Genomic DNA, 13,637 nt, shown 5'->3' on the forward strand with positions numbered 1-13,637 from the left:
AACTCAGATTTGGTCAGGTAAAAGGTTGAAACTTAGAAGCCTGACCCTTTTTGGTGTAAGAGAGAGAGGTGCTGCCTGAAACCTTCAGTCCAGGCATAGCCATCAGAGACTGTATCAGTGTTGAGCTAATGAAGCAACGGCAATACACACAGCTTCTCCATTGGGATGTGATTTTCCTTGTGAGGTTGTAGAAACCCCCTGAGCCCTGTAGTGCTTCACCTATGGTCCTTTTAAAATACTTTTTAATATAAATCCACAGAACTGGAAACCTAACACCGTTGTGCTTAATAGCAAAGCTGTTGCTGAAGCCCTGTTACAAACTGTATCTCTTAAGAGGAAATGATGCAGTTGGATTTTTCGTGTTGTTTTGTTTTATTGTTTTGATAGGCAGAGGGAGGTGTTCTATGATGATGATAGTGGTAAATGCATTTCTTTTTGAAATTAGGGTTCCTGTTGGGGACTTCTTTCAAATCTGTATGTTTTTATCTTTCGATTTAAACAAAATCATTTCCATCATTAAAGGCTTTAAATGAAGTATCCTGCTTGTGCTTTAAGATGATTAAAGCAATGGCCTGTTCCCATAGTACACAAATGCCAGGTCTTACATTTTTGAGACCCCTTTGGGAATGAAAATAAATAAAATTAATTAAAAATAGCAGAACCTTTGGCATTGCACATTTGCTTTTATACATTTAACTTGTTTGGGGGACTAATTAAGAAGCCACCTTCTGTTGCCCTATCCCCCATTCCTCAAAGGTTTTCAAATTCTCCTTTGTTAAATCATATCAGAAAGAAAATTAGAATCATAAGGTTTACAGTTAGAAAGTACCTTAGAGATTATTTAGTCCATAGGCAAGAAAGAAACTGAATATGGAGCCGAAGGACCTGGGTTTAAATGTTATCTCCACTATTTATAAGCAATGTAACCTTGGACAAAGACTTGGCTGCTCTGAGCCCATTTCTTTATGAATTAAATGAGGCATTTGGATTAGATAATTTATAATCCCTTCTGGCTCTGAAATTTGTCTCATGGATGATCTTTTTTTTTACAAATAGGAAAATTTATAGGCAGAGCTAAGATTTGAATCTGAGATTTGATTCTAGATTTAATGTTTCTTACCCTGAATTTCTAAATAAATTTGTAGTAGGTCAATTTCATCTTCACTTAACTGTTATGGAACTATGCAAAGGTCATCTGAGTTCCAAAATAGAAATGAGTGAAGTTTAGCTTAGTGTGAGATTGTTATATTCATAACCTGGGAAATGATGGATGCCACCTTGAATGACAGGGAAGGCAGTTGGAAGACATAGAATGTTCCCAGGTGCTGTGAGCCAGGGGAAAATGTGGCCTGGCAGTATAAATACCCTTGACAGCCACTTGGAGGAGGTCTTTTCTAGGTCTCTCTGGTCTCTCTAGGTCTCTGGTCTCTGGAGGTCTCTGGACAGGAGTCTCTGGACTGGGAAATCTCTGAGTGGGTGGTGAAGGGAGGCAGAGAGGTCTATGAAGAAGAAGGTAGGAAGAATCTGAATATTTCCTGAAGACTGTGAGAGCTAGGGCATCACCAAACACTGGTAGTGAGAAAGCTGAGAGAATAAGATCACCAACACAGCTGCATCAATAGCAGTCCCTCTTCTCTGGCTTGGCTGTGGCCAGACTGGGCCAGAAGTATAGTGGAGAAAATAAAGCTCCAGCTTCTACTAGATCAATAGCCTCTAGTCCTGATTGTCAACTAGTTATAGATAATAGGTTGATAGAGGGTCCCCAATCCCCAATCCTTGTCCTGTTTATTCTTTCTCTGATTTACATAAAGAGAGTTTAACAGCCTTCCTGAGTGGTCCTTATATCAGGACCCTTGGGGAGGAAGTCAATGCAGCCAAATATCAAACGTGATCCAAGGCACATCAAAGCCCTATATTAATTTATCCAACCCGAGGTTGGACCTGGAAAGGTTACACACATCCATCTAATCTCTCGGGATCCTCCCTGGGCAACTGTTGGAGAAAAGGGGAAATTATAACAATTATCAAGGGTGATCGGGGTTGGTGTTCCTCCATCATCTGCAGCTAGGGAGAACACAGATAGATACATTCACATCACTGTGTGTGTGTGTGTGTGTGTGTGTGTGTGTGTGTGTGTGTGTGTGTGTAATATCTCNTGTGTGTGTGTGTGTGTGTGTGTGTGTGTGTGTGTGTGTGTGTGTGTGTGTGTGTGTGTAATATCTCCCCTTAGGAACCTTTTTGTTTATAACAAGATTTATTTTGAGAGAATTCTGCTTAGTCCTGGGGCAAAACAAGAACATATGAGACAAAGTATGTAGGTGTAAATAGGATACCACCAGGCCCTGAGTCAGGAAGACCTGGGCTCAAATCTGGCCACCAACATTTCCTAGCTGTGTGACCCTAGGCAAGTTAGTTATCCCCGATTGCAGTTCTTTTGTCTTAGAATTGATAGCAAGATGGAAGGTAAAGATTTAAAAAAAAAAAAAGAGATGTATGAGATAGCCTCTTGATTCTCAGTGGCATGTTAAGGAAATATGATGGTGATAATGATGATAAGAGCTCATGCTTCTGTGGCACTAATAAGCCATTGTAATGAGCTGGATTTAGCCCAACCAATCTTTCTTGTTAGCTTGTGACAAAAGGCAAGGTGCTCTACCTCTTACCCTCCATTTTCTAAATTATAAAATGGGACAATAACAAGTACTAACTAACTCCTGGGGTTATTGCAAATTTTAAACTGCTAAACAAATGTTTATAATTAACATAAATTAAAATAATCAGCATGGCAACTCTGAAACAAATATATGAGACATGTATGACATCTGTAATATTCTTTCTTAACATTTATATAGCATTTCAAGGTTTGCAAAGTTTTTTGTGACCATTATCTCATTTGATATTCCCAGCAATCCTTTAAGATAAGTGCCACACCTCTTATTGTCTCCATTTTATATAGGGGAAATTAGAACCTAAATGACTTACCCAGAATTTCACTGCTAATAAACATTGGATACAGAATTGGAACCCAGGTTCAGCACTTTCTCCACCACTCTACCTAGTGGCTTCCTATGAATGTTATCCAAGTTCCAATTTTGAATGTCGCCTATTTTCTATTTTCATATTCTGTTGTAAATACTTTTGTAAGAAGCAAAAGTATTTACATTGTGGGGTAATCAAAGGTACATTCAGAGAGATTGCTATAATAGTTAACACTAGAAATTTTTCTGGGAATAATAAAATAACTTACATTTATATTTATAGTTTGTGTTATTTTCCTAAAGTCAAACCCCAGAGATTACAAAACTTTAGAGATATTAAGTGATTTACCCATGAACACATATTTGGTGATATATTTGGGTTTTTAGCTTTCTTCAAAAGAAGAGGTTGGCCTTTTCCTTGCTACAGCAAAGTCTTCTATATGCACAATAATCCCATTTCATCCCATTGTCTACATTGAATTGCTCCCTCTATCATCCTTCACTCTTACTAATCTTTAATAGGTTCCATCTTCTGGTTGTTTCCTTTCTGCCTGTAAACATGTTTATGTCTCCCTCATCTTCAAAATTCCTTCCCTTGATCCATTTCTCCCTGCTAGTTATCTTTCCATATCCTCCCTCCCTTTTGTGTGAAACTCCATAAAAAGACTGCCTGCAGTAGGAACCCTCACTTCCATTTTCTTTCACTTCTTTTTATTCATTCATTTATGTATCTGTATGTTTGTTTGTTTGTTTGTTTGTTTGTTTGTTTGTTTGTTTGTTTTAAACCCTTACTTTCTGTCTTGGAGTCAATACTGTGTATTGGTTCCAAGACAAAAGAGTGGTAAGGCAATGGGGGTCAAGTGACTTGCCCAGGGTCACTCAGCTAGGAAGTGTCTGAGGCCAGATTTGAACCCAGGACCTCCCATCTCTGGGCCTGGCTCTCAATCCACTGAGCCACCTAGCTGCCCTCTTTCACTTCTTTTTGAAACATTTTTTTCTTTTTAAAATAACCCTTACCATCTGTCTTAGTATTAGTTATAAAACAGAAGAGCAGCAAGAGCTAGGCAATCAGGATTAAGTGACTTGCCCAAGATTCTACAGCTAGGAAGTATCTGAGGTCAAATTTGAACCAGGTCCTCCTGACTCAGGCTTGGTGCTCTATCCACTGCTACTAACTATCCTTCTCGCTTTCTTCTAAACTCTCTACAGTCTGGCTTCTGATCTCCTCCTCCAGCCAGAATTGTTCTTACTCTTAGTTACCAAATCCAGTGGCCTTTTCTCAGTTTTCATCCTTCTTGGCCTTTCAGCAGCTTTTGACACTGTAGCTTGCCATCTTCTCCTGAATATTCTTCTTTCTAGGATTTTTGTGCTCCTGTTTCCCCTTTTACTTGTCAGACCCTTCCTTTTTGGTCTTCTAAGCCCTCTTCTCTTTTGTTTGATGATCTCATCAACCCTTATGGTTTTAGTTATCATCTGTCTGGAGATTACTCTCAGATCTTCCTGTCCAGTCTTAGCCTTTCTCTTGACTCTCATTTTCTTTCCTGGATGTCTTGTATTCATCTTAACTAACTGGTCCAAAACCAAACTCATTATTCTTCCCCCACCCCTGAAACTTTTCCCTCTTCCTTATTATGCTTTAGGGTACCACCACCCTCCCAGGTACCCATATTTGAAATCTAGGTGTTATCCTCAACTCTTCACTCCCTACTTCTTGTCCCCTTTATTCAGTGAGTTGTCAATGCTTTATGGCATCTCCCACATATACGCCTTCTCTACTCTATCACACTAGCTGTCCTCAATACCATACACCTGGATTATTGCATTAGCCTGGTAATTGCATCTTTCTGCTTTTTCCCATTCCAGCCCATCTTCCACTCAGCTATCAAATTGATCTTTCAAAAGCCAAAGTCTAACCATATCACCCCCCTAGTCAGAAAATCTAATGACTCTATTACTTCTGGGACCAAATAGAAAATCACCTCTTTGCATTTTAAACCCTTACCTTCCGTCTTAGAGTCAATACTGTGTATTGGCTCCAAGGCAGAAGAGTGCTAAGGGTAGGCAGTGGGGGTCAAGTGACTTGCCCAGGGTCACACAGCAGCTGGGAAGTGTCTGAGTTCAGATTTGAACCTAGGACCTCCCATCTCTAGGCCTGGCTCTCAATCCACTGAGCTACCCAGCTGCCCCCATTAAAGCCTTTTCTAACCTGATCCATTCTTCCTTTTTCAGTCACTTTACACCTTACTTCTTTCTACATACTCTATACTGACTTTATTGTTCTTTGACAAGACATTCCATCTCTCAATTTCAAGTTTTCCACTGGCTGTCTTCCATCTCTGGAATTTTCTCTCTCCTAATCTCTACCTCCCAGCTTCTTTGGCTTTCATAGTCTCACCTTTTATGAAAAGTTTTTGACTCCTCATTTGTCTTAGCACTTTCCCTCTGAGACTACCCCCCTTTTATTGTCTGTATTTCATTTGTACACAATGGTTTGCCTTTGGTCTTCTCCATTACACTCTGGGCTTCTGGAGTAGGGACTTTCCCTCTCTTTCTTTGTAACCTCAGGGCTTAGCACAGTGCCTGGCTCATCCGAGGTCCTTAATAAATGCTAGTTGACTAACTCCCAGTTTGAGCATTAATTCTACTCTGCCATGATACTACTCATCCTCAAGAGTTACAATGTCAAAAGTAGAAGAGGAGCATAAATTGCAATAAATGAAGGTGAATTTAGGAAATACACTTATCCATTATTCTTTTATTCCTTCTATATTGTTCAGTTGGGTTTTCTCAGATTATGCATTTAAATCTTTTAAGTGATTTGATTGTTTTTAAACCTTGGGGAAACATTGGGTAATTACTTTTTTCCTCTCTGGGGAAAAGAAAAAGCTTTTATGTTGCCTTGCTATCAGTTGAGTGCCTGAATGATCATTTATCACTTTGTAGGCAGTGGCAGAAAACTGGATGGTGAGTTAAAAATGTAATTATCCATAGCTTCTTAAAAGTTAGATGACTACATCTGTGTGTAGGATAATATATACATCTTTCCACAAGAGCTTCTATCTAAAATGCATGGATTGGATGGTATACAGACTATAATATCCATAGCTTTTTGCATTGACTATTTCAAAACTGTGCCTTGTTTCTTTGTGCTGGCTGTTTCACCTTCAGATAGTACTATTTTTCTAGAATTACTTCTGCCTCTCTTATTAATGGCATGTAGTCAGTGGGCATGCAACTTTATAATATGCTTTGAGTTTATGTTTTTAACCTCAGAATTAACCTTTTTTATTCCATTGCTTAATGCTTTATTAATAATAGAAGAAATAAAATGCTACTGTAGTGCTGTGTATTTAATTACTTCAACTAATTATCATAGTATTTAACAAACTTAAGGTGAGTATGGTCCCCCTTGTTATAGGCTGGGAAGAAGGGCATAGAGTTTGAATAGTCTTTAATTGTATTGTTAATTACCGAGAAACCTTGCCTAACCTTAATTCATCATAGCCAAAATATAATGAGATGGAGGGACAGTTCTTTAGAAACAAATTTATGCACATATTATAAAGATTATGGCTAGAGTAAGCTTCTAATGATCCAGGGTGTTAATCCTGATGAAACTCAAGTGTTAACTCAGATAATCACTGACCATTTGGTCAAATGATATTACTTTGAGGTTTTAAAACTGTTAATAATGGAACTTACTTTATAATATATCTATAGCATTCTTGGAAAGGGGCATAAATTGAGACTATGTTATACAGAGTATGCCTGTAACACAGGGCGCCTGAAACATATCCGATATAACTTTTATTACCTTGTTTACTAAGAACTAGCTTTTTAAGGGATTAGGTTAAAGCAAGAGAATTAAAAAAAACTTATCTAAAATTTTAAAAATGCATGTTTAAATTATTTCTTAGTGTCTTATTGTTTAATAGTTAAAAAATTTTTTTAAGTAAATAGTAAAGTAAAAAATAATGTTTGCATAGGTCATTTCTGTAGGTAAAAAAGGATTTCTTGTGTCTTTGCTTTTGATTTGGCAGCAAAAGATGATGGAAGCATTGCTGTGGCTCTTGGTTACACGGCACATTTGGTCTCCATGATTTCCTTCTTCCTTCAAGTACCCCTCAGATATCCCATAATTCACAAGGGATCCAGATCAACAATCAAAGACAATATCAATGACAAGTTGACTGAAAAGGAGAGAGAGTAAGTGGGTCTTTTTGTAAGTCTTTTGTAGCACATCACAGAGCATGACCAGTGTTGAAAATCATTGATCTGATTATTGATTATACATGCATATTGGCTCTTTGTAAGATTTATAAGGTACTTTCCTTATAACCCTTCTCCACAGGTATTCTTATTTTATCTTCAATTTATAGATGAGGAAAGTAAATGACTTGGCCAAAGTCATAGAGTTATTTAAACTCAGGCCTCTCCTGATTCCTCACAAATTGCTTCCTCCACTATATCAGTTTTGGCTCTCTTGGTGTGGTAGGATTAGGCCAGTTTTTCTTGTACTGAGTTATTTTTGATGTTCTTATAGTAGCTGGGAAATAAGAAATGAGTGATTTTTTGACTATACTATTCTAAAAGAATTGTCTCAGGAATCCTCCATTTCAATATTATTTGAAAGTATTGCAAAGTATTGAAGTCTTGAGTCCAAGATGTCTTAGCTCTCTTGTTTTTGTTGTGATGCCTATTTCTTGTCCCCTGTCTGGCAAGCCTGGAACATTGCCCTGACTAAAGGATGCTTTCCACAACTGCACTCTGTCAATGAAACTCAATGAAAATCTTTTAAACATGTTGCTTTGAGCCTTATGGCAGCAACACATGAAGGAATGGCACCAGGTCCCAGAGATTTTATTCCCCGTACCTCTGCCAATTCTTTTATCAAAATCTAAACAATGGGCTTTTAAATTATTTTTGGTAGGGAAGGGGAGAAATTAATTTGTTAGGTTTTGTTAATGGTCTTTAAAATAATGGTAATTTTCTATGTTCTACTACTTAAATGGCCAATAAATAATATATGTTCAGTGTAATTAATGAGACACTAAGTATGAGTTATTCATTTTATAGATAATAATGTTATATTTCTATAGCACTTTATGTGCTTTCTCATAGTTCTTTGAAGTAAGTACTGAAAATATTATTAGATGAGGCAATTAGTTGGCTCCATGGATAGAGAACCAGACTTAGTGACAGTAGGTTCTGCGTTCAGACACTTCCTAGCTATGTAACCTTGAGCAAGTCACTTAGCTGTAATTGCCTTGCACTTACTGCTCGTAAGGCATAAGAGCCCTGGAACTGATGCTTGATATTGATTCTAAAGCAGCAGGAATTGGTTTAAAAAGAAAAAAAATACATATATTAGCTTTATTTTACAGAAAGCTGTGTTTCAGATAAAGTTGTCAACTGAAAAACTAGAGGAGAAGTTCTTAACCTGGGTTCTAAGAACTTAAAAAAACCTTTCAATAATTCTATTTCACTAAAATTAGTTTCCTTTGTAATCTCTCATTTTTTTAATGGGTTTTAAAACATTATTCTGAGAAAGGGATCTAGAGACTTCACCAGACTACTAAATAGGTTCATGACACGAAAAAGGTTTAGAGTCCCTGAATTTGAGTCATTCAGCACACATTTATTGAATGCTGGCTGTGTTTCCTGTGCATTCTATTCTCATAGATAAAAAACTGCAAGGGCCTGAACAGCCATCTAGTCTGTCCACCTCATTTTATAGATAAAGGCACTATGGGGGTTAGGGGAAAGGATTACAAAAATGAATTAAGCTTAGGCTATTATCAAACCGTTTAATATTTGATAGACAAAATAAGATCTTCCATATACATGAATAATAAGTAATACTAATGGTATAGCTCATAGCAGAAGGGGAAGTGCAAGGAAAGTACTAAGTGAAGGTTCATGGATGGGAGATAGCATCTCTGATTTGGGAGGTGAAAGGAGACTATAAAGGAAATAATCTTTGAGTCAGATCTTTAAGGATATTAGAATTTCGCCTTAGACATCAAGCTGGGTTCTGAACACATTACACTCCTTTTAGAAATTCATATGTGCCAAGGTTCTTGCCACTTTTTGAGTTTTGTTTTCATCTCCAGTAGACAAAGCCAGCAGATGTATTCCTGATTCTTTCAAAAGACCAGAGTTCTGATTTTTAGGGAAGTGTGAGGCATGTTACCTAGTCTTGGTTCTTAAATCATAAGTCATACACTCCAACCAGTTCTCTTGAAGTCCAATATAAAGTAAGCAGGTAGCTCCAGTGAGGTGTCTATTGGGTTTTTGCCTCCTTGAGCTTACAAAAATGATGCTATTTCCATAGCTTTTTTGAGAAGAACCTGAGGAAATCTGATATCCAGTTGTTTTAAAGCTTTGTTGAGCCAAAGAATAAAATTATCCTCTGCCATCAAGACTGGGCAGTTGTGATAATGGAAAGCACTAAACAAAACTTAGGCTAGAAAGAATCTCACTGATCCTTCATTTTAGTATTCAAAAATAGGGAAAGAAAAGACTGTTGTTTTTCATAAACCATTACTCTTCAAGTGATCACGTAATAAAAATGAAGATGGGACCTTCATAGCAACAAAAGTAGGTAAATTGATATAACTAAAATAGACACTCAGTACTATGTGGTGGCTCGAGAGCAGCTGCCATTCTCAGCCTTTCAAGCACTAGTCTTCAAGATACATAAGGGAAAGTGAGTGTAAATAAATTGCAGTAAACTCTTAAAAGTAGAAATGAGGTAAAAGGCCAAATTTATCACAATGTCTTTTGTGGATTCAGTATGATTTCTTTAAAACACTTGGCAGGATCTTCCTGACATGACATACCATCAGAAGAGAGGTTAAATATTTTTTCATCGGGTTCTCATGGTAATTTCCAAGCAGAAGCTCCATTCTAAAGGGAAATATAATTTGTTACTGTTCTGAATCTCTTTCTAAGAGGCCTTTTCCCTGAGATAGCTAATTCTCTTGTTCTAAAGCAGTGATTCCCAAAGTGGGCTCTACCGCCCCCTAGTGGGTGCTGCAGCGATCCAGGAGGCCGGTGATGGCCACAGGTGCATTTATCTTTCCTATTAATTGCTATTAAAATTAAAAAAAAATAATTTCCAGGGGACTAAGTAATATTTTTTTCTGGAAAGGGGGCAGTAGGCCAAAAAAGTTTGGGAAGTACTGTTCTAAAGAATTATCCATTTCTTACTCAGTTATTTTTATAAATAGAGTGGCTCATTTAGACATAGACTCTTTTACCACCACATCATTTTTCCAGAAGGCTTCTTCTCCTTTTAATTTGACAAATATATTTAGTATCAGCTAAGTGAAAAGCTACTTGGGACTAGAGGTGCAAAAATGAAATGAGAGTTCCATTTCTTAAGGGAATCTTATAAAGGTAATGAGGCGTACTCAAATAAGTAAATAAAATACAGTTTAGATTACAAATGCAAAAGAGCATATCAAAGAGCTATGGAGGAGTAATAAATCATTTCTGGCTTGGGAAGATCATTGCTGACTTCCTTTAAGAGTTAGCACCTGAATTGGATCTTGAAAAGTAGAAAAGATTTCAACATATGGCCCAAGGCAAAAGCAGTTGGACTATCAATAGACATTTTTAAGCACTATATATGTGAGGAACTGTGCTAGGCACTGGGAATACAAAGACAAAGAAAGAAGCAATCTCTATTATCAAGGAACTTTTATTCTAATGGAGGAGACAATAAATATCTAAGAATATATACATAATAAATTTAAAGAACATAAATACAAAGTAGTTAAATAAAACGGAGGGAGCACACTAGAAATTGGGGGAATCTGAAAACATTTTATTTAGAAAATGGTACTTTTGTTGCATCTTAATTGAACAGTGAGATTCTATGAGAGTGAGGTGAGGAGAGAGTTTATCTCAGGTGTGGGGGTAGCCATTGCACAAAAACATATGGAGGATAATGTGTGAGAAACAGAGGCAGCCAATTTAGCTGAATTTTAAAGCGTAGAATGAGGAATAATGGCAGGTGAGGCTGGGGAGATAGGTTGAGTCTCAGCTTTAGCTTTAAAAGCTAGAGAAGTTTATATTTTATCCTGGAGAGATTAGGGAGGCACTGTATTTGATTGAGTAAAGGAGTGAGGGAGTCAGACCTTCATTTAAGGAAAATCACCCTAGAAAAAATGTAGGTGATGGACTAGAGTGGAGAGAGTCTACTACTGACATTTGAGAACAAGATAAACAAAACACAAAGAAAGGAGAGGGTAGGTTAAAATTGAGAAATGGCTAAGCGTCCTTTTTGTCTGGACTACCAATTGGATTACATTGGGAGGGGGAAAAACATACTACACTACACTTCAGGGAGATTAAAGAAAGAGGAAAAGGAATCATCAAGTAGCAGTTCTTTCTATTCTAACAAAGAACTAGAAACAAGTGGGGAAGGTTGCTCATCGAGTGGAGAATCACTGAGTGAATGTATGTAGTGGAATACTGTTATGCTGTAAGAAATGATAACTTGAATGAATTAATCTAGAGTGAAGTGAGTACTAGGAGAACAATTTATACAGTAACAGCAACTTTGGAAAATTTAATCCTGATGAATACAATGACCTATAATGATTCCAGAGGACTAATGAAGAACTGAGGAACTGTAGTTTCTCTCTCCACTCCCCAAAATGGAGGTAATGGATTCAAGTTTCAGACCAAGATTTACATTTTGGTCATGGACAGTATAAGAATTTGTTTGACTCTATTATGCATATTTGTTACATGTTTCCTTTTTTCCTTTAAATCAGATAGGGGAGAAAATAAATGCTTGTTAATCAAAACATAGAATGAAATGAAAGTTTTTTGTTTTTTTTTTTGGTTTTGTTTTGTTTTTTTAAGTGGGCTCATTCCAGATTATAGCTGGTCTGCTGTTGCCAGAGTTTCCTCAGTGTGATTGGCATTTATGGACTATGGAATGAATGTGGAGTATGGCATTAAAGTTGCCAGTAGGAACAAATTGAAATCCTTCAAAGATGACCAATTTTTGCATAGTGAGTGATCATATTTGAATTTGCAGAAATGTTAGTAGTGATATTTCCTGTGTTCTCTAGTTATATCTACATGTAGGTTTGATGATCAGGAAAATAAGACCAAAAATATTTCATTCTTGCAAGTAACTTGTGGTTTGGATTGCCTAATACACAAAGCAGCTAGTTTGCTGGACATAATGAAAACACTAGCTCTTTACAGTTTACAAAATATTTTCCTCACTAGCCTCATGAGATAAGGATTAGAAGAGATTTTTTCCCCCCCAAGATGGGGAAACTAAAACTTAAATATGGGAAAAGACTGCCAAGGTCCTTCAGTTAGTAATATGTAGCCCTGTAGATACAAACCCATGTGTCTTAAGTTCAGAAACAATTTATGGTCATTATAATATTGATAAAGGGAGAAAACACTGCAAACTATCAGAACTCTGATCAGTACAGTTAGCAATCTGAAGTCTAAAGAAGTGACAGTGAAAAGTGTCTTCATTTGGAAGATCTAAAATGAGGTGTAGTTTGTTAGATGTGACCAATGTGTTGACTTATGTTACTTAATTCTACTTCTTGATGAAAAGTAGGGAATCCATCAATAGGAGGATGGGGATGGAGTTGGGAATTAGTGCGACTCACAGTTATTGGGAAGTGACTGATTCTTTTCCAGAAAGCATTAATAAAACACTAAAAACAGGATAAAAGGAACATACACACTGTCAAAGCATTGGCTCTTTCCACCTCTCGTATCAGATAGGGGATATTCTTCTGTATTCCTGGATATAAAGGGCAGGTGAAAGGAATCCTATGGGTATGCTCATTTGACCTATAAGGATAATATTAGAAAATAAATATTATTTTATTAGTTTAGAGATAAGAAGTAGAGAACCTGGCTTGAGGAATAATTGGAGTTTCAAATGGAGTTGAGAGAGAGTGTTAAATTTCAACTGTTGGCAATTGTGACCATTATTCTATGACAGTTTCACTCTCTGGGTGTGGCATTCTGGCAGTTAATGGAGCCACAAGCAGGTTTTTGTTTTGTTTTGTTTTTCCCTCTCAGGGCTACAGAAGGTAACATCTTTGCCTCTCTCTATCTTTATCTGAGTGAAAGACTTGAAGGAGTAGAGTGTTTTCTTTTCCAACTTGGGAAACACTATTCATTTATCTGTTACTGTGTATAGATTGGTTAAACTCTGAAAAGACCAAAGAAAACGTGGTCTTTGGTTTGGACTCTGAATTTGTTAAGGCTTAGAGTCCTAACTTGATTCTTATTGAATCTCAACCAGCTAGCCTTAGTTATCTTTATAACTAAAAGGTGAAGTTAAGAATTATAGTGATAGTTTGTTAGAATAGTATAAATTTTGTTAGTGAGATCAGGGAGGTTTAGCATAGCCTGTGAACCATAGGAGAAGCAGTTCCTTGTGGAACCTGGGAGTTTATTTGGGTGGAGTTAGAATCCCTTAGAATTAGAAATCCTTTTATCAAATAAATAGTTTATTTTTCTTAAACAAGGGTCTCTTTAGCATTACTTGCGCCTGGCCCTGAAGGGAATTTTATCTTTGAGCTTTACTTCACTTTACCACTGAAGATACTTTTGAAAACATCTATCAAAAATATCAGAATCAATTTTGAACTTTTATTTTGA

At 36.9% G+C, this 13,637-nt stretch overlaps 1 protein-coding gene across 1 annotated transcript in view; it reads left to right on the forward strand.

The window, feature by feature from the left end:
* The window catches only part of UVRAG (UV radiation resistance associated), a 436,868-nt gene that overhangs the window by 268,186 nt on the left and 155,045 nt on the right, over nt 1-13,637 (forward strand). Inside the window, exon 12 of the mRNA XM_044668156.1 lies at nt 7,019-7,184. Coding sequence (XP_044524091.1) covers nt 7,019-7,184 — 166 coding nt within the window. The remainder of the gene's footprint in view (nt 1-7,018; nt 7,185-13,637) is intronic.

Source organism: Gracilinanus agilis, chromosome 3, assembly GCF_016433145.1.
Source record: "Gracilinanus agilis isolate LMUSP501 chromosome 3, AgileGrace, whole genome shotgun sequence".
In the NCBI taxonomy this organism is placed as follows: Eukaryota; Metazoa; Chordata; class Mammalia; order Didelphimorphia; family Didelphidae; genus Gracilinanus; species Gracilinanus agilis.